The sequence below is a fragment of the Pseudorca crassidens genome, chromosome 16 (genome assembly GCF_039906515.1).
Source record: "Pseudorca crassidens isolate mPseCra1 chromosome 16, mPseCra1.hap1, whole genome shotgun sequence".
Taxonomy (NCBI): domain Eukaryota; kingdom Metazoa; phylum Chordata; class Mammalia; order Artiodactyla; family Delphinidae; genus Pseudorca; species Pseudorca crassidens.
This window is the reverse complement of record NC_090311.1, coordinates 68,880,489-68,902,319: the sequence shown is the minus strand read 5'-3', so window position 1 is coordinate 68,902,319 and position 21,831 is coordinate 68,880,489. Positions and strand designations below refer to the sequence as shown.

General features: G+C 40.0%; 1 protein-coding gene and 1 long non-coding RNA gene across 4 annotated transcripts in view; one reads left to right on the top strand and one right to left on the bottom strand.

Moving 5' to 3' along the window:
- The window catches only part of REEP3 (receptor accessory protein 3), a 99,263-nt gene extending 95,674 nt beyond the window's left edge, over positions 1–3,589 (top strand). For all 3 annotated transcript variants that reach the window (XM_067710835.1, XM_067710833.1, XM_067710834.1), the window contains one exon: positions 77–3,589. In XM_067710835.1, coding sequence (XP_067566936.1) covers positions 77–133 — 57 coding nt within the window. In that variant the 3' untranslated portion in view covers positions 134–3,589. The remainder of the gene's footprint in view (positions 1–76) is intronic.
- A 6,291-nt stretch (positions 3,590–9,880) lies between these two features.
- Positions 9,881–21,831, bottom strand: part of LOC137208547 (uncharacterized) — a 33,659-nt gene continuing 21,708 nt past the window's right edge. Inside the window, exons 2-3 of the long non-coding RNA XR_010935656.1 lie at positions 14,435–14,627; positions 9,881–10,525 (exon numbers count right to left, since the gene is read on the bottom strand). This is a non-coding gene — a long non-coding RNA (uncharacterized lncRNA). The remainder of the gene's footprint in view (positions 10,526–14,434; positions 14,628–21,831) is intronic.

The window sequence follows — 21,831 nt, the reverse complement described above, 5'->3', positions numbered from 1 at the left end:
TACTGTGATTATGAGCTATTAAGTCCTGTCTTATTTCAAAACCTAAGTCATAATAATAACACATTTCTCTCTTCAGGTGCGGTATGGGTCACTGAAATACAAAGTGAAGAAGAGACCACAAGTTTATTTTTAGTCATGTACATGTCAAGTATCCCAAGACAAATTATGCTAATACATCAACTTTTTTTCTAACATCATATATTCAGGATTTATACATTAAAATAATTCTTTAAATTGTGGTGGTGATAGGGTTTACTTTCATCTATTTAAATAGCTTTTATTTCTTTAACAATTACTTCCAAATCTTGACTACTAAAGGTAGTTATACAAAAATTGATAGATAGATATATCAGAAATAATAGAATACTGTGTTATCTATTGTCACATTCTTCAGAACACTGAGTGCCTGTGATGTAAAGTGAAACACAAACCCACAGTATACTTGAAAAGAGTCTTTTTATGGTTCAAGATACACCAGACTTTGTGATATTGTATTGTGTTTACCTGTATTTCTGTTACTATCCTCTCTATCACATGAGGATAGTAATTAAATAGGCCTCTGATCCAGCAGTGATAGAACAAGGGTATAATGTAAGATAAAGTACGCTTTATAGTCTTCAAATTTTTACTTTGTTAATACTTTCTAGTTTTTCCACCATCAACTGAAAGTTTTCAAGGCAAATGTTTGAAAACCAGGTATCTACATAGCACTTTCGTTCCTGACTAGTTTTGCACACTTGAAAATTGTTTACTTATTTTACAACTGTACATTTATTTTAAGTTTTATTAACACTGTGTTTATTGTTATTTGTCATATTCTGGCATGTCAAATTTATGCCTTGAATTACATCATCTCTTTTCCTGTGGGTTTCATTAGTTATATTCATTTAATTTTAATAATAAAAACCAGAGCTTATTTTTCAGTTTTAACTATTTTTACTTACCTTCTTTACAGATAAGAAGTTATTTTAAAACTCACCAGCTTCCCATATTTAGCTCTATAGTGCAGTTGAACTTAGCATGTTTTTGTTAACACTGGTTATGTTTTCAGCTTTTAAAAGTGGTAGCTTTTGTGAAATGGAGTCATAGACCAGTATAGCACTGAGGTATCTTCTAATTCATGAAATTAACCAACAGCCAATCCATTCACAAGCTTGGCACTGATACGAGCTGCTGATTTATAAATCTGGCATTGACTAGAACCATTTGAATCACTTCACTTCTAGCTGAAATAATTTCCTGAAGATACCTGCCAATGCAAAATACAAATGTTGTTAATCTTACATGTTAGAAATTATTATAATAGATTTTAGAAAAATACCATTTTTTTTAATCCAAGAGAATTTGAGTTACTGAACTTTGAGGTTTTTTAGGTGGCATAGGTAACTATGCATTATGAACTCTTAAGTAAATATATTTCTGATGATGGTTTTAGTGATCAGTAATCAAATTTGTATTATTATACTTGTTCAGATAATTTACTTGAGTTTTCTATTTGTCCAAAAGAAAAAGCAGTGAGAGAGATTTGTAAGATCTTTGACCTTTCTACCTTCTAAGAAATGAAGCCAGCTAGCAATGTATATTCAGGACCTACTCAGAGTGTTGGTAGAGAACAGAATGTTTACTCAGGAGTACCTTAATATAATTCATACATTTCTCCTGATACAAGTCTTAAAATGTCTTCTAGATCATCTCACATTCTTGATAAGTACCACCGACTAAAACTTCATTCAACTTATTTTCCCCCAAAGTTTAATTCCATGAATATCTTCATCTATTTTACCTTGACTAATTTTTAGCCTCTTCGTTTCTGGAAAGACTCTTTGTGTTCAAAATTTCTATGAATTCTGGTTATAAACTCTTGGAAGAGAGTTTTATTTATTTTGCCTAGTACTAGACTTCCCAGTATAAATGCTACCTGTGCCATGCTTATCTTTCCTACACAAAGGCAATGTCATCTCAAATTGCCTGACAAGGTCATTGTAAGTAAGTGACTTTGTATCAAAAACATTACCTTTGGGGGCTGATTTGCACCACTGTATTTTTTTTCAAGTCTAATTTCAGTATTAAACCTATTCTTTAATTATAGTAAACTCATGAATACTGTCCTAAGTTGGAGGAATTATTTATCCCTCTACACTTCTAGAATCAAAACGTTTAATGGAGGACAACACTAGTTTCAAAGAGATAATGCAAGTCCTTCTGTTTAATTGTGTCTCTTTACACTGAACAATGCTTCCCCTCATGTGTTTGTTATATCCTTATATACAGTCAATGTCATTTTGCTGGTCTATCATTTCCTTTCTTTCCTTTTCTTACATTTCTTAAATTTGCTTCTTTTCTTTTATGTGTGTTTTAGCATGCTTTCTTTTGAATTTTGTATAATAAACGTAAATTTTTGTTTCTTTTAAGGTGGAACAGGTCATTTTTTGTTTTTCTGCTTTTAAGTCTAATGCTTTTAAAAGAGGTGTGTTAATCCCTAGAGCACAGTGCCTTGCTTCCCCCATTGCTTACCACTTGGCAGATGGGCTTTGGATGCTGCACGAGCCTTTAGGGCACTGTTTTGGTAGCTGTTAAAGTTTATCCAGAAATTGTAGCTGGTGTTTTATTTTATTATATAGTCATTCAACTTGTTCATAATATTAACTATTTCCAGGGTTTGTTTGGAAGTACTAATTGATCTATTCTTTAGTTCACCATATTTTTTCTGGTATAAAAATGGGCCCGAAATAAGCCTTATTGCTAAGGAATTAATTATGTAAACCCCCATAGACCCTGCATAAGATTCCCTCCACACACTTCCCTATATGTATGTGGAATTGGGTAGAAAATGATGGTGCCAGCATTACCAATTATAAATACTTGAGTACACAGATTGATGGAACAAAATTATTAAAGTGTTTTCAGGGAACTTAATCCATATGTCACCACCAAAGATTTCTACAGTGTTATATGTAAATATTCCAAATTTCTGTAAAACATTGGTTAGATAAATGTTTTTCTTTCTTTCTTTCTTTCTTTTTAAGTAACAGTTTGTACTCTGGAATGCTTGAACTTTTGTGTTATTAGAAATAATACAACTGTTAAATATTAGTAATTTGTATTTTTAATTGGAATGAACTAAATTTTTATTTTGATTTTCTTTTATCAGGAAAAATAAGAAGTTAATATGTATTGAAAAGCAATTTCCTATGTTTCTGTTTAAGTTGATCCATATGCAAAGCAGTTAGATAAATTTTGATAAGATCGTTATTGTGGTATGCAGTGTATGTTTCTCAGTAAACATCACTTAAGAGTAAAGCTTTCTGAAAGGAAAGTACAGCATTTATTCTCTTAATGTTTTTAAGATTTAATCTTCTAGTAGTTTTCTACAGATATAATGTATTTTAACTCTTTAAACATTGACCATGAATTAACGTTTTCTCTTCTAACACCTTTTAAATCTATGTACTTTAGTAGTTAAGAGAAAGCAGTTTTGCAATTTTTAATCCCTTTGTAAAGGCTATCTTTAGGCCTAGTATGGCGGTAATTTTACAAATGTGGTTTTTCAAAACTTTAATATAAAATAAACTCATTTTATTAGTGGTAACTTGTATTTTTTTTCCTGTGTCAGAATATATATGTTAGGTTCCATGAAATTACATTATTTATTACTGAGTGTCTCTTGATTAAATAGTAGACACCATAGGTACACACTTAAGATACAAATCATAGAGCAAATTATAAAAATCATATACATTCTTTGAAATATTGCCATTTGCAACAACATGGGTGGACCTAGAGAATATCACACTAAGTGAAGTTAAGTCCAAGAAAGACAAGTACTATATGGTATCACTCATATGTGGGATCTGAAAAATAATACAAATGAATCTATATACAAAACAGAAACAGACTCAGAGACATAGAAAACAAACTTATGGTTACCAAAGTGGAAAGGGGTGTGGTATACATTAGGAGTATGGGATTAACAGATACAAACTACTATACATAAAATAGAGGGCCTTCCCTGGTGGCACAGTAGTTAAGAATCTGCCTCCCAATTCAGGGGACACAGGTTCAAGCCCTGGTCCAGGAAGATCCCACATGCCATGGAGCAGCTAAGCCCATGCGCCACAACTACTGAGCCTGCACTCTAGAGCCCACGAGCCACAACTACTGAGCCCATGTGCCACAACTACTGAAGCCCGTGCCTAGAGCCCGTGCTCTGTAATAAGTGAAGCCACCACGATGATAAGCCCATGCACCGCAATGAAGAGTAGCCTCCGCTCACAACAACTAGAGAAAACCCGCACACAGCAACAAAGACCAACACAGCCAAAAATAAATAATAAAATAAAATAGGTAAGTAACAAGAATTTACTGTATAGCACAGGGAACTATATTCAATATCTTGTAATAACCTATAGTGGAAAATAATCTGAAAAAATATATACATGTATAACTGAAAAAAATCATACATTCTGGAATGCTCATCCATAGGATTACAAAAGAAACAACTGTTAAATTGAATGTTAGAAAAAGAAGGTAGGAAAAAACAACCAGTACAGAAACCCTAGCCATCAATTTATATTGTTAGCTGTCTCAGACATAAAATATAACACAAAATTCAATTTTATGTATCCTGGAAATGTTCCGGGGTTCCATCTGTTTTAAAGTCAGATGTCTGCCTCGCATTTAAACTTTAAAGAGAAAGCCTGTGTTTAAAAAAGTTTCTTTGTGTGACTTCATTATGATATATAATGTTTTAATGTATTTCCAAATGGAGTTATATTTTTGCTTTTATTAGGATACATATCCTTGTGTTAATCCAAAGAAGTTAGAAATTTAAATATTCAAAAGAATACAATGAATATATGAACTGCAGCATTTTATTCAGAGTTTTATTCTCCCTTTTAGTGGTTCACTGTTCTTCAGAAAGAAATTCATGGAACAAAAATCATGTCAGAGGGCGTCCCTGGTGGCGCAGTTGGTTGGGAGTCCGCCTGCCGATGCAGGGGACGCGGGTTCGTGCCCCGGTCCGGGAAGATCCCACATGCCGCGGAGCGGCTGGGCCCGTGAGCCATGGCCGCTGGGCCTACGCGTCCGGAGCCTGTGCTCTGCAACGGGAGAGGCCACAACGGTGAGAGGCCCGCGTACCGCAAAAAAAAAAAAAAAAAAAATCATGTCAGAGACTGATTCATTGTTCCCTGGAAAACATTCTGCCTTTTACCTACCCATCAGTATTCTATTCTTGAAACTCTCTCCTTATGGTCTGGTTTTAGTAACATTTTTTAAATTGATTTTTATAAGACGATGCTTTGAACTGAAATTTTAACACACAAGATTGATAACTGTCCATAAATATAGGATACTAAGAGACTGTGCTCAAAAAAGCAGGAAAATCACCCCATTTACTCTTAGTTTACCTGGCAATCCCAGATTAAGGACAAGGGGAAAGAGGGAAAAAAAGGAAAATATGGTATTTTGGCACTATGTGCAAATCAAATAATTTTTTCATTCAAAAATATTCCTTGAGTGTCTACTGTGTATGGTAGCTCTGCACAATACCTATGTCCAAGTAGGATAGCATAACAATTAATTTAAGGAAAATAATTCTTGCTTTAAAAATAACAAATTCATTGTTACCAAATGTTCAGATGGAGTATTATTTATGCTTTGATTTCTCCTAGGTTGTTGAATAATTTATTTGGTTTCTCTCAAAGCAGGTTTTGGTTTTTGGTGTTTTTTTTTTTTTTTAATTCTTGGTTCTCTTCTTTCCCTTACCTCTTACATCTGATACATTAGTAAGTCCTTTCGGCTCTCTCCAAAATATATACTGAATTTGACCATTAAAATCACCTCCCCTTCATTTCCCCTATTTTAAGCCATCATCATCTTTCACCTGGAGTACTCAGGGCATAAATGTTATTTAAGGCAGAACTTCTTGAAACTTTACTACATTTTTTGTAGCCTTGCAAATTTTTCAAGGTGACTTTTAACCTTCAGTTCCATAGAACTGTCACAGTTTCTTATCTTTTCAACTGTATTTTGGGGAAATACAAAAAGAGAAGGTTGTGAAGAGCAGTGAAGACCCAATATAGCCAAAGATTAAATAAATAAATCAATTTATTAAAAAAAAAAAAAAGCAAGAGCAGATGGTTTTGCACATCAGCCTTGGAAGAGAAGTTTTTCTCTTCTAAGCATTTGTTTGTTTGTTTGTTTTTATTTGTCTGTTTGGGTCTTCATTGCTGCACATGGGCTTTCTCTAGTTGCGGCGAGCAGGGGCTACTCTTGGTTGCGGTGCACAGGCTTCTCATTGTGGTGGCTTCTCTTGTTGCAGAGCACGGGCTCTAGGAGCCTGGGCTTCAGTAGTTGTGGCTCGCGGGCTCTAGAGCGCAGGCTCAGTAGTTGTGGCGCATGGGCTTAGTTGCTCTGTGGCATGTGGGCTCTTACCGGACCCGGGCTCGAATGCACTGGCAGGCAGATTCTCAACCACTGCACCACCAGGGAAGTCCCCTAAGCATTGTTTAATGCTGAAATTTAGAAAAGGTGAGTGAGAAGAGTCGAAGCCAGGTTAGAGTATCTGGCTGATATATATATATTACATATATATGTATATCTATATTAACCATCATAATGTCCTTAAAATTAAGTTCCAAAGGAAACTCTATTTACCCTAAAATATAAAGTTGTTTGACTAATTCAATATGTAAAAATTCCAAATCTTGAATTTTATTAGTTTACCTTACAAAGAAAGGGAATGTTGCAGCACACGCTTTATTTGGGAGAGGGAGAATTATACCTTATAAGGCTTGTGATGCTCCTTGTGTTAGGTTGTGATAACTAAGATTTGTATATTTGTTTGTTTCCACACTTGGGGAAGTATCACTATTTTACAGGTAGAGACACCGACACTCAACAGTGATCAAACCCCCAACCACAATAATTGTAGTTTCCGATTCTTGTGTTGTTAATTCCATTACACTTGGTTATCTTTGCAATCACAGAATACTTAAACAGCTAACATAGAAATGATTCTTACTGTTTATGCGTTTAACAAAAATTTCAGATTATTTATCAGAAGATTAAAATGGAGTGAAGTTTTTGAGTGATCTGTAGGTAATAGATTTGGTTCTTAGGGTCACTTCAGTAACGATGCTTTTTAAATTAATAGGAAAAATAAAGACCAAATTTACTATCAATTATTGGCTAAGAAAAACAGGGAGAGATTTGAAGAGAGGATGTAGCTCAACCGGGAGGAGTACCCACTCAGGAAGTGCCTTCCTTCCTTCCTTCCTCACCTTCCCACCAGCATTTGCTCCATGGCTTCTCTCTTCAAACCACACCTTGTAAAGCCTTTTATGTGCTCTGTTCACAACAAGAAGAATTTTCGTGTGTTGTTCCATACGGGGTTTTAACTAACAAAACACAGAAAAGGGCCAAATGCCTTTTTACACAGGAGATGAACTGCATTCAATCTTTAAGCTGAAAGCAACTACAGTTGGGATATATAGCAGGCAACAGTTTCCATATGTTCTAGGAAAGTGGAACTGTATTATTTATAGTTTACAACATGTTGTATAAAATTAAAGCTTGCAGGGCACTCCCAGGGAGGTAAATTAGACATGAAAGGAAGACTTGGGGAATTCTATTTTGCTATATTCTGAGAAGATGCCCATTAAAAAAGCCAAAAATAGTGTTTGAAGTATTTAACATTAAGCAGTGTACAGAAGAAGTTGTGGTCTTTACCTTGGAATAACAAATTCTAAAATTAGAAAAGACTTGAAATCTGAGGAGGGGAGGAAAAAAACCCTTAATAGAAAGAAAAAAAAAAAGCGCGTTTCAGAAAAGCAGGGATAAATAATTGTCATCAAAATGGTATATTTTCCAAGGTGCAAAGTAAAGTTACATGAGATTTGGTTGATATTTGACCTGACAGCCTCAAAGCACATTAGACTGCAGCAAGTAATAATTGCTTCCTCATTTAGATTAGACAATGAGTTCTCTCTGCAAGCTGCTCTCCTCTAAATAGATGTAGAGTGTAATTGAAACAAGTTATACTGGGAAGTGGAGTGACCGATTCCTCAAAGTGTGAGAGCAGAGCTATGGTAACCTCTTAAGCCTGGCCTTCATCCTGTTCCTATTTAGGGAATCCGCAGGGCAGCCAGCGTGGAGAGTGCAGTCTGCAGTTCTCCAGCTTTATTGTTTAGACTTGAAGGGAAGGTCATATGCCCTCTTTGACAGAGAGGTTTATGGTCTCTCTCTAATTAGCAGCACCCTGCACCAGACAGACTGTTGGCCACATTCCAAGAACGGGGTTTGGTAGCGGCCACTGATGAAAGAGAAAACAAGGTTATTTACCCTGTGACTGTAATTCTTGGCACTAGTCCTCTCTTTACACTGAGACACGTTTTCCTTTTGTTCCAACTTGCCTTTGGAATTCTGAGTAGGGCGTTAAGGGAGGAAAAATGCGGCTATATATTTAGTAGCGTAAGCAACCCGTTTGTTGGCCTCAGATACTTATTTCTTTTTACTATTCTAGGGCTGCACGGTTCAACAATGTCAGTTACCCAAAAAGAAAAAAAAGGCAACATATTCAGAGTGTTGCTTGCAAATGTGAATGCTTGAGCACATGCCCACACACAACCTCAGAAAAGGAAGTTTAATTTGCAACATCTATAAAATATCAACAGTTGTACATAAGGACACTTAGAAATCCCAGCGGTAAAATGTGATTGGGTTTAGCTATTACTGGAGTGTTAAAGGAGTACCGGGATTATAGCTGGCTTGTCCTGTTCTGTCGGTTCCGTAGGACAGTGGGTTAAGCGGATAGAAATGCTTTTTGGTTGATTTAAACCAGATGCTCCGACTATTTTTGTCCTGTGTGCAGGCGTTGCAGCACTGCAAAAGGCAATACTGCCCCCCTCGGCCGCCGGCCAACTGCAGGCGCAGGAACCTAGTCTCCACCAGCTATCCCCTCGGCCATAAAAACCTTTCAAGTCCCCCTTATTATTCCAGGCACATTCCAAGGGGTTGAGTCACCGGGTTCACTTGGCTTTTCTCCCGCTCTGAACTGCTCGTACCAGGTGGAATACGACCTCCAACATCAAAAATGGAATCCATAACCGGTCAAAGAGCGCCTTAGGGCAAATCCCCAATTCAAGCCAACTGCATCTTCTTCCTCCGCAGCTGGGGTTTGCTCGCTGTGCACCTGGAGTCCCACGGCCCGGACCGGGATTGCGCGGCCAAAACATAAGGGTTTTTCTTTGGGGAATCCCGTAGAGATACTCTACTCTCCCTGGTGGTTTGAGAAGCTCCGAGGGCTGCACGGCAACAGGGCAGGGGCTGGGTTGGAAACTTTTCCTTTTGGCAGTGCTTCCGGGAGCGTTTGGAGGCTAAGGCGGGGAGCCGCGGGGGCTGAGGTTTTAAGTCAGCTCTGAGGGAAAACTCCCAGCCCCTCCCAGGCGTCCGCCCAGACTCGCCGGCCGCCAGGCGCGGGGAAGGGGAGCGCGCACATCTGGCCGCCCAGGAGCCACATCTGGAACGCTAACTCCTGCACCCAGATGTTCAAGGGGCTGGGGTAGTCCAAGCACCCGAAGGGCGGGGCTACCGCGGCTGCAGCTCCTCCCTGTAGCCCAGACAACAGGGGTCCAGACTAGGGAGACGCCCCAGGGGGCGCGAGTAGGGCCGGCCGGCGGGCGGGGCGAGGGGGGGGTTGGAGTTTGGGGAGGGTGGCTAAGGCCGCGGTTTGGGGTGGTTGTACTGGGGGGTTGGGGGAGGGGTGTTGGTCTGATGGAGGGAGGCTGGAGGCGGGACACGGAGAGGGGCGGCGGGTGTTAGGGGTGCTGGGGCCGTGCCAGTGCCTCGCCCCGACCGGCCACCAAGTTCGCCCCGCTGCGTGGGCTTTTACAACCCACGTCCCCAGGAGGTGGTGAAGGAGGGAGGGACCGGCGGGCAAGTTTCCTGGGGGGAGGGGCGCGCTGATCCTGCTGGGGACTGAGGGCGGGGTTCCCCCTCCTTTTTGCCCCTGGCCCTGCACTGAGATGCAGAGGTTTTCTCCTGCGGGGCGACTAGCCCCTGCCCCCCTTGCACCTTCCCTGAACAGCGAGCGGCGTCAGCCCAGATTAGGCTAGCCGGGGAGCTCTTTCTCCTGTTCCCCACTCCCCTCGTGCCACCCCTAACCAGGAGAGGGAGGAACTCCACGTGCCCCCTAGATTTTCTCCAAAACCTGAGCTTCGCTTAGTGCTGGCGTATGAGCCCCTCCTGCATTTGTTTGCGCGCGGGAGTTTTGACGTCTCGCTAAGCAACGGTGTTTGCCAAAGCGTCAGGGCTGTTTCAGAGAGCTTGCGTCTGTTGGATGCTCCAGTCTGAACAAATCGTTTCCATTCGATTTGTTTAACCAAGGCGAGGGCAGACCGTGTCCTTTTTTAAAAGTTGTCCTTCATCCAAGTTGTCCTTAGATTTTGATCTAAGGCTGTCATAATACCCCAGGTCATTGCACAAATGTTTTGTGTCAGTTTACAAAACCAGAGGAGGAAATATCCTAAAGGGAAAAAAAAAATTCAGAACCAATAGGAAAATGATGTTAAAAGATGTTGGCCCTTTTCCATCTGACAGCCTTAGTCATCACATGGTCTCCTCCAAAATAAAATGTCTATTCACAGCCTTCAACCTACAGCAAATCTCCCCCATTTGGAGCGAAGTACGTAAATAGGCCCTTTGGTCCCACCTTAGTCACCAGCTGAAACTGAGTACGTTTTAGCGTTTCCTTTCTCAAAGATTGCTGGGCTTCACTGAGAATAATCAGAAGCATACAGGATGTTAAGTGCTCAGGGTACAATGTTCAAATAATAGCTCTTCCATTGCTTTGTGGCAAGTTACTCTACCACATGGTGCTTGGCGCCTCGGTTTCACCATCCCTAAAATGTAGCTTGTACCTATAGTATAGAGGTGGTGTAAGGATTTAGGGTTAATGAGATAGCGCAGATCAACTGCTTAACACAAAGGGCAAAGCATAGGAAGAACTCCATAATTGTTATTATTACTGTTAATGAGAATAGGCTCTGTTTATCACTAAAATAAGACTTGTGGGCAATGGCAGTTGGATCCCTCCTTTAAGTTAGTTTTTCCACTACCTGCAAAAAAGGTAGAATTTTCTTCCTCTGGCCGTGACTGATCTGACTTTTAAGCAGAGGAAGAGACTGGAACAGAAGGCATCCATGATGCTGACTGGATGAGAGAAGTGTGCCCTCTTGTGGGCCTCATGTCATGTTACCAAGAAAGTCCCTCAAGACAGAAGGAGGAGAATGGTGGCCCTTGTGGTCAGGGCTCTAATCCCCCTGTACCTCAAAATGTCTCCCATGTAGTCTTCTGTCATCATCTTTTCTGAGAAATATTTTCCAAATAATAATGCAGCTCTCGCCCCATCACCCTAGATTCCTCTCCCTCCCACTCCACATCCAATCTATCAGCCACTCCCGTCAGCCCTAATTTATAGATGTGGATATGGATATAGATATATCACAAACCCCATCCCTTCTCACTACCCCCTACACTAGCATCTTGCCCAAATATCATTTCTTGGCAAATCTACCGCAGTCAGCTCTAATTATTCTCCCTGCTTCCACTCCTCCACCCTACACTTCATTCTCCACACAGCAGCCAGTCCTTTTAAAATATAAATGAAGGGGCTTCCCTGGTGGCGCAGTGGTTGAGAGTCCGCCTGCCGATGATGCAGGGGACACGGGTTCGTGCCCCGGTCCGGGAAGACCCCACGTGCCGCAGAGCGGCTGGGCCCGTGAGCCATGGCTGCTGAGCCTGCGCGTCCGGAGCCTGTGCTCCGCAACGGGAGAGGCCACAACGGTGAGAGGCCCGCGTACCGCAAAAATAAATAAATAAAAATAAAATATAAATGAAATGTACTCACTCTTCCTGCTCAAAATCCTCTAATTGTCTCCCCTCACACTTGGGATAAAACCGACAGTCCTAACAATGGCCCGTATGACTTGGCTCCTGTCTCTCTCACCTCATCCTCTGTCACTTTCTCCTTGCTCATTCCCTCTCCAGTCACACCAGCCCAGCCTTCTCACTGTTCCTCAAAAAATGTCAAGCAGATTCCTGCTCCAACATCTTTGCATTTGCTGTTTCCCCTGCCTTCAACCCCAAATCTTTGTATAACTTCCCCTTGTCTCATTCAGGTCTCTGCTCAAATGTCACCTAAGAGAGGAGCCCCTGATCATCTCATCTAGTATAGATGCAACATAGCCATAGATATTCTCTAACCCATTAACCTAGCTTATTTTCCTTCATATCTCTTACCAAATCTCTTAAATGTTTGCCTGTTTACTTGATTATTGTTTGTGTTACCTCTAAGAATGTATGGTCTGTGCGGATAGGGACTTCGTCGATCCTATTCATAGTATCAATAAAGTCAGATAATCTCCAATCTAAAACAGTGCTTCTCTTGTAAAAGGCACCTAATAAAATGCTTGTTAAATGGATGAGTAAAAAGTTTCACACCTGAAACAGCAGTGGGGAAATAAGGTGTCCCTCAATTAGTGTAAGCGTAAAAACATTTCATGCTTCCCCAACCTCATGAGCTTATTCCTCAATGGTTCCTCCTCCATGATGCAACCTAACCCTTCAAATGGAGTTTAATCCAACATACATATAAATATGTGAATCAAACTACACTCACCCAGTAAGGGGAGGGATGGAGAGAGATAGGGGAAAAATACAAATGTAAATAGTGTGGTTAATTCTCTTTACCATTTTACACAGCAAGTGTATGTACTGAAATAAACATGAAATGGGAGACATGAATCTGTACTCTCCTCAGTTCCTCTCAGTTCCTCTATGCTCTTAATCATATGATCAATGTGTTGTGCTGGGTGTTTAAAGACAAGCTGATTTGTCTGAACAGCATGGAGCTCAAATGCAAGGCAGTTGGGAAATGAGTTTGAATCCTGAATCCACCACACTAGTGTGTGACCTTGGGCAAATTACTTACCCTTTTGGTGCCTCAGTTTCCTCATATGTGAAAAGGGGCAATAATAGTGCCTCCTGAATAGGATTGTTATAAGGATTAAATAAATAATATTTGTAAATTCTTAGAACAGTGCCTGGAATATCGTTAGCTATGTATGAGTATTTTAAGAGAACACATGTCAAATGTTTGACTGTACTTGATTTTCCCATTTCTCAATGACTTTATAACATAAGATACTGCTCCACTCTGACTGGCACTGGAGTTTTCATTATGGTTTTAGGCCAGTAATTTTAGCTTTAGCACCAAGAACAGTAATTATTTTACAGCCATTTCTACTCTAGCATTTATGCTTAGCCATAAATTCCATTTAGGCCAAAAATATCCCAAACTTTGCAAAAAAGAAATTGCACCTTCAGGGGGTCACCCACTCTATTATAGTTGAATAAAAGATGTCCCTTACTTTTTAGTTTTGTAAGCTTTTCTTGGCCAGCTTTTCTATAACATAATATTGTTATTTGGGAGTTGAGTGTCAGTCAGTTCTATAGAAAAACAAATATCAGTGCTTTTCCTAAACCTGTTTGCCAAATCATCCCCGAACCAGGGGAACTGGGCCAGATAATCTCTGGAAGGCTCTTTAGCTCTGTTTTTCTATGGTTTTCATGAAAATAGCTCAGAAATAGAGGTTCGGGACTTAGCACTATGTTCACTGTGCCTGGTTGCTCTGTGAATCATGGACAAAACAGACTAGGTTCACATTCAGATTCAACAAGAACAAAAGCTATTTGAAGTGCAGACAGTCTGTCAATACCTTTCTAGGCTCAACATGTCACCACTCTTTCCAAGACCTTGATCACTCATTCATACATATCTGCATCAGGCCCTCTTAAGAAAGGACTGAAAACACCCCCTGCTAATATTTTGTTAAAATCTCCTTGAGATTATTCTGCATATGATACATTAATAAACATACCTCCTGTAGTCTTTACCTTAGTAATAGTACCACCATTCATACATCCATTCCTTCAATAAATATTGACCGAAGGCTTAATATATGTTAGGAATTGTGCAAGTGCTGGCCACTTGATTGTCCAAGTTAGAAACCTAGGAGTCAGCTTAAATACACTCCTGACCCTTGCACCCTTGAATTTTTGTTCACCTCTCCACTCACTCCTCCTGTCATGATGTTGGTAAAGCCCTGCTAAGCCTGGCTAAGCCCAGCTACTGTAGAAAGCAGAGCATGAAGTATTCTAGCTAGGAGGGACCTGCCCAGAATGGTAGAGTGAGGGGGAATAGGGAATGAGGCAAGGGAAGATGTGACTTGGTTAGATGCATTGTATTACCACCCTGGTTACTGTTGTGTAATGATACCACCCAAAATCACTCAGCAGGCACGGGACTTCTCTGGAAGGCTTACGGAGGAACTACATCTCGGACTAGCCCATGACAGAGGGGAGGGGAGTGTACCTGCCGCCATCACTCCTGGCTCCATTTGCCATTGGTGAAGGTTTACTCAGCAGAGAACTAAATGCCCCCCAGCTTCTGGGTTTATCCTCTGGTCATGTGTTGGCTCTCAGGAGGGCAGATCCCATGCCCAAGGTATGATACTTCAACCAACTTCAAAAGTAGAGCAGCAGCTTGGCACAGATGAGGCTCTGATCTAGATAGAAGAAAGAGAGGATTTGAGAAGGAACACAAGGTTTGTGTCTCAATATAAGCAAAGACTCCATAAGTTTTACTTCAAATTCTTGTAACTGCCTACTAAGTGGACTTTGCACCTGTCACTTATTCCCTTTTAATTCATTCTTCACACTGTACCTAGACTGATCTTTCAGATCCAAATCTCTCACGAGCTCTCCCAACCTTATACCATGACATGTCAGGTTCCACTGTCTCCTCTGGCCTACTTTTCAGTCTTCTTATTAAAGATTATTTTACCAATAGAATCAGACAGTCATTCCTCTCAGTCTCTTTGTTAGCATTTATTGTTTTTTCTGACTCAAAAATTAATACACTCATTATAGAAAATTTGGAAAATATAAAAGTATAAAAAAGGAAATAATTACCTTAAGAAAACTTCTGTTAACATTTTGGAGTACATTCTGGCCACATTTTATCTATGCATTTTTTTTAATTCTCAGAGGCATATATTAAATAAAAATTATATTTCAAGAATTACTACATAGAAGTTTATATTCAACCAAAAATACATGTTAAGACCACTCAAATTGTTCAATTTGAAAACATAAACTTTACTGCAATTTTTTTTTTTTTTTTTTTGCTGTACGCGGGCCTCTCACTGTCGTGGCCTCTCCCGTTGCGGAGCACAGGCTCCGGACGCGCAGGCTCAGCGGCCATGGCTCACGGGCCCAGCCGCTCCGCGGCATGTGGGATCTTCCCAGACCGGGGCACGAACCCGTGTCCCCTGCATCGGCAGGCGGACTCCCAACCACTGCGTCACCAGGGAAGCCCCAATTTTTTATTTCTTTGTTTTATTGTACTGTTACTTAAGTATGCATTGAAAATGTATGTTTACATTTCAGAAATATAGCACATTAAAAAAGCCCTCTGTAATCATAACCCCTTTTCAATATATTTTCCTGCTTTGTTTTGAATAAAATAGCTTAATAATAAATAAACAATAAATAACTTAGTCTAAAAATCATAATGCAACTATTAACATTTGTTCTATTACATTGGGAGAGACAATTTAAGGCAATTATAATATGCTGCTTTCCACATCATGGCCTAAAACTAGATACAAAATTTGCCCTATATTAAGGACTTGACAAAAAATTATTTTATGATTCTATAAATATCAATATAACATTTTTACTTTTTTATTAGCAATAAATTGACATATTAGCATCACAAATTAATATTTTTTCCCAACCTGTCAAGTATGGACCGTCCATAGTAGTTGATGAAATTGCTGTGTGTTTAAAAAAAAAATCACTTGGTCAAGACTAGATTTTGAAAGCAATAGCAGAGAAAACTGACCTTTAAAAATCATTAAGCCTTATTAAAGCTGCATCAATATATCTACACACCAAAAAAAGCTACTAAATAGTGAAAGCTTGTGTAATTAAGTTTTAAAAGTCTAAAATACAAGAAACAATGAAACCAAATTGAATCCATATTAGTATTATGAAAACCCTTGCATCAGGTCTATTAGAGAAACAGAACCAATACTATTCTAACTTTTCTGAAACTTAATTTGAACCTAGATAAAGCTTAATGTGAACTAGATAAAGCTTTTAGGGTGCAAATAACATCGCACAAAAATGATCTTAGAAACGTATAGTTATAATTCTGGATATTGGGACATTTAACTATTTAGTCTTTATTTAATGACTGGAAGTCCTTGTTCCTTGAGAAAATATTAAGACATTTATAAATGAAAGACATCTCGTCTAATGATGTATTAGAGAACCACTTAATACATTCCTTAGATAAGGAATGTATTCATTCATTCATTCATTCGATAAGCACTCTAATTATTTTACTTCATTCAAATAGAAAAAAATCTGCATGTTGGTCATGTTTCATTGCACACATTACATTATTCTCTTAAACCTTCAATTAAAGGGTATAAATTATAGAAAGCAAAGCATAACATTCTCAACTAGTATTCCAAATGTATTTAAATGATTCAACCTGTACGTAAGTAATTATTTTTAAAATCTAAGTTATCAAAAGTATTATTTTTTAAAACAAAACATAATCTGATTCACGTTAACTACCAGCTTATACTTAAGAAACAAGATTTTTTAGTTACAAAAGTAAATTACAATTTTTCCCCTGCTCTTAGAAAAAATTTGTGATGTACATAATGAATCTGTCAACATTCACAAAGGCTATCTGAAATTCTATCATCTTTCAGCCCAATGTAAGATAAAACCATAATTATGCATAAACAATTAAAACTTAGAGCTTACAATGGAAATGTCAACAAGTTATAACTTAGATATCACTAATGCTGGGTTCTACTAAGCTTCCCATCGATACAACAGATGGCAAAATATGACAGACAGAGTTTCCAGAAAACTGAAACTATCAGAGCTAGAAATGAGGAATGCATTATATACTGGAACATAGCAAGGCCAAAGCATTAATGCTGTTAAAAAGGGAATAGGATGTGAAGTAAATGTCTCTAAAATATAAAACATAAGCAGACCACAAACCAAAACATATGTCACTTTACATTTATTTATAAATTTATGTTTTTAATAATGACTTTTATAAAGAAAACATTTATTTCTATGCTGTGGCAGGCAATGATTTTTCTTCTGCCCCCATGACTACCATACAATCTTTTAATCCTTTTCCTGGCTGGCATTATCTCATCAAGATTTCTCCCTGAAGTCAGTTTGTCATATTTTCAGCAGGTTTTTGTGTTTTGATGGTCTTACAGAGTTCCTTCCTCTTCTTCCCAACTCAGGGCTTCTGCTAGCCTGTCCCTATCCTCAGGGTCTTGTCCTCCTACGGATGAAGCAGGGCGAGGTCATGCCTGACTTTCTGCATTGCCGGTTTTCCACCAGCCATGGGCAGGGCATGATGGGGCTCTTTCTGCAGATGCTAGATCACTGCTTCTAAGCCACACAAAGCTAATGGAGTTCCCTCTGTCTTAAAGCTTCCCGCTGCCTGTTCCCAGAGGAGGCAGCCACTAGCCCCACGGTTCTCAGCCTAGCCTGACTCTATCTGGATGTTTCTATCACCTCCCCACACAGATTCCACCACACAAGGGGTAAAGTGTGGGCACCAGCATCCAACTTCCTTTTCCGAATCTCTCCTTTCATCTCTCCCCTCCCTAAACTGAAACTATCCCTGAATTTCCCTTCTTGGCTGGAAGGCTCTGTTCTTACATCATTTCCTACTTCTGGGCAAGGTGACCTTTGCCCTTTCCCTTCCCTGGGGCCATAACGGTAGAAAGGCTGCAGAGGAACACAGTTTGTGTGAGGAATAAAAAAAAAATACACAGCAATTCAGTATTTTCTAGCTAATCCTCATTATGCTATGGTAAATGGTATCCAACGCTGCTGATAACTACAGTTTTCAAAGCACTTTCTTATCTGTTATCTCATTATCGTCATGTTACAACAGGATGGTTGGATTCCCGGAACACAGACTCGAAGAGAGAAATTTGCATGCAAGAAGTTTCTGGGGGGCGAGTGCTCTCAGGAACAGCATCTGCAAGGGATTGAAGGAAACAAGACCAGGCAGATAGGGAGGCTGGACTGCAATATGTAGAACAACGGGCTCAGCCAATCTCATAAGGAGCTCTGGAGTTGGGATAGCACTTCATATTTTTACCACATTGAGGGAAGAGGGCCTGTCCTTTACAGCCCTGAAATGATAGTCATTGGATATGAGCTGCTTCCTGCGAAGAGGACGTGTCCTTGGCGAGGGCAGTTGCTTTCAGCTGCAAGCAATTTTCTAGAGGGCCTAAGATGCAAATTGTTAGCCAACAAGCCCCAGGCGGCTGGGGAATGAGTGCTGCAGTCACGAAGGGGGGCTTGGGGACGTATCACAGCACCCACTGTATTTTACCAAAAGTGAACCTGCTTCCTGCCCCTTCTCCATATTTTATGCATGGGAATCTGGGACAGGGGGAGAGTAACTAGATCAAGTTCCCAGAGCCAATGAGTGACTTACATATTTTATTTCATTTGGCCATTCTATCAGGTGTATCTTGTTAACCCTCCTTTTATGTACAAGGCCACTGAGATTGGGAAAGTTTAAATGATTCCTTCAAGTATTCAAGGGCAGCATATCTTAGAACAATGATCCAGATGATCTAACTCCATGTCTGTGCTTTCTGTATCTCACATACGGACTTGGTCACAGCAAAGTTGCTTGGAATAAAAGAATTTTAGGACTGGAAGAGACTTCAGAAAGCAGTCCAACCCACTCATTTCTCAGAGAGGTAAAGTAATTTGGTAAATTGTTCAACTAAATGAGGCTGGTGAATAATCTCTCTGGGCCTGTTTTCTTGTCTGTTAAATGGAATGAGCTGCCCACCTACAGAGTGGTTTTAAGATTCAAATAAGATAATGGCTGCAAAAGAAACTAGAAACTGATTAAAATGGTAGGGGAGTGTCAGCATTTAGCCATTTAAACACTATGTTGTGAGAAAGTACATCTAGCTGTTAACAGGAGAGCCAGGCCAGTACAGAAGAGTGTAACATTTTAAGTTTGGGGGATGTTTGGATGAGTTTAAGATTTAATAAATTCTATTAGCTCACATTCCTGTTAAAGGTGGACAAGTTTCCAGAAAAACAAAAACAAAAACATTTACTTTCTGGCAGGTTTTAATTAGAAAGGACATCCTAGGAAGTATTTGTTGTGAATAATTCTGACCAATATTCAGAATTCAAAATCGCCTAACTTCCTATTCTCAGATAAATAAAATAGCACAGCTTAGTTTGCTTTGGTGTAAAGGAAACACCAGAGTTCCTTCCTCTGAACTTTGGAACTGTTTGTGACATAAAAACAAAAGATCCAAAATATTTTTGTGCCTTTTTTGTCATGCAGGCTGAGTTCCTAAAACACCCCAATTTAACAAATTTAGGCTATTCTTTATCCACGAATAATCACAACTTTTGCTGTGTTGGTTCTTAGCATGGAGCTTGGAATTTAAGAGAGTCTGTGTGTTGATTGTTCGGCTTTTTCTCTTCTGGAAAAGTTACAGGTGAATTTATTTTCCATGTCTTTAACATCACAAAATAGCAAGTTCTAGTCATAATGTTGCTCATAACGACAGTGCTATCTTTTTAAAGGACAAAATGGATGTTATCTATTGCTGCATAACAAGTCACCCCAAAACTTAACATAATAATTGTGTGTTATCTTTCACAGTTTCTCTATAGGTCAGGGATTCTGGAACAGTTTAGATAGATGGTTCTGGCTTGGGGTAACTCTCAAGAGGTTGTAGTGAGATGCTGAAGCCTTATGAAGGCTTGACAGAGGATGGAGGATCCAGTTCCAAGTGGCTGGTGAGGTGGTGCTTGCTGTTGGAGGGAGACCTCAGTTCCTTTCCCTGTGAACTCTCCAGGGCCACTTGAGTGTTCTCAGAGTTTGGCAACTGGCTTCCCCCAGAGTGAACAACCCAAGAGAACACAGTGGAAGCTTCAGTGCCATTATGACCTAGCTTTAGAAGTCACTCATCTTCACCTATCGGTAACTCTGAGCGGCCCTCAGCCCTGATCCAGTGTGGGAGGAGGCTACCCAAAGACATAGATACAAGGAGGTGAGGCTCACTGGGGATGATCTTGGAGAAGTCGTTGTCTGATGTGTGAATTCCAGTCATTTAAATTGTCCATGAATCAAACATGTGCAGTGAGAGAGGCCTGACCGCTCTCCTCACCTTTCTCCAGAGGAAGAGAAATGCTGTGATAGCTGAAAGAGATTCAATATGGAAAATCCAAATCCTCCAAGGTCATTTAAACTCAGAGCCTCAATCAGAGAAACCTGAACCATCCATCTAGTTGCCTCCTCCACCCTCTGAAACGAGGCTGATCCACCCTCAGAATTCCAAGTCAAGTGTTAAAGTGGTTGTGTGATTTAAGGGCAAGTAGGCTCAGCCAGCAATGGGATATATCAACTGTGGTGTCTATACTTCAAGCACTCATGTGTGAGAAAGGGTTCTCTCCTGATATTTCAACTCTGCCAGATCCATCTTACCATGGGTACCTCTTGGGTGCTAAGAGGGCTACATGCTCAAAATATGTGACTCCCCAGACCCAAATTCCAACTCTAATCTCCAGTTGGAAGGCTAATAGGTATCTTAAATATGTCATGTCTAAAACAGAACTCTTTATTTCCACCCCTCTAATACTCAAAGCCTGTTCCTCCCATCTTAATAAATGCTACCCACCACCACCATCCACCCAGCAGCTCAGGCAAATAACCTCAAGAAAGTCCTTGAATTCTCCTTTTCCTCAGCCCCTAAATCTAATTCATCAGTACATTTTATCAATTCTCCTCCAAAAATCTATCTCAAGTTCTTCTACTTTTTTCCATCTCCACCATGACCACCATGACCACCACAACTCTCAACAAAGTCATCTCTACTTGAACAAACCAAGAGTCTTCTAACTGGGGACCTCATTCTCACTCTTGGAGTTCTCTCCTTTCCATTTTCCATTCAACAAGCAGTGCAGTATCCCAGGAAGCCAGCAGACAGCACCATGTCACTGAGCATCTGAGGTGTGAGTACCAGAGAGAGCCCACCTCCTTCCCAGTTTTTTTTTTTTTTTTTGCGGTACGTGGGCCTCTCACTGCTGTGGCCTCTCCCGCTGCGGAGCACAGGCTCCGGACACACAGACTCAGCGGCCATGGCTCACGGGCCCAGCCGCTCCACGGCATGTGGGATCTTCCCAGACCGGGGCACGAACCCGTGTCCCCTGCATTGGCAGGCTGACTCTCAACCACTGCGCCACCAGGGAAGCCCTCCTTCCCAGTTTTAACCAAAGGGCCCTGAATAATGTGCCACCAATATCTGCATCATCTTTTTCCTTGCACTCTCATTTAGATTTGGAAATGGGCGTAGACTCATTCTGTTTAGTTCAGATCGCTATAAGGAAAACCTGTGATCTTAGAACATTGAAGTAGGTTTAATTACAGTTTACGCATTACAATATTCATCTTAGTTTTTTGTTGCCCTACAGTCAATGGTGTTTGGTGAGAAGACATGTATGGATATGTTTTGCAGGGCATTAACCTTTTAAACAAGCCAAACCTTAATCGCCCGGGGGATAGAAACCACTGGTAGAATGATGGATGTGAGTCAGGGTAGGAATCAATCTGTAGCATTATAAGTAAAAAAAGAAAGACAAGCTCTGAGTGTGTACGATAAACAAAGA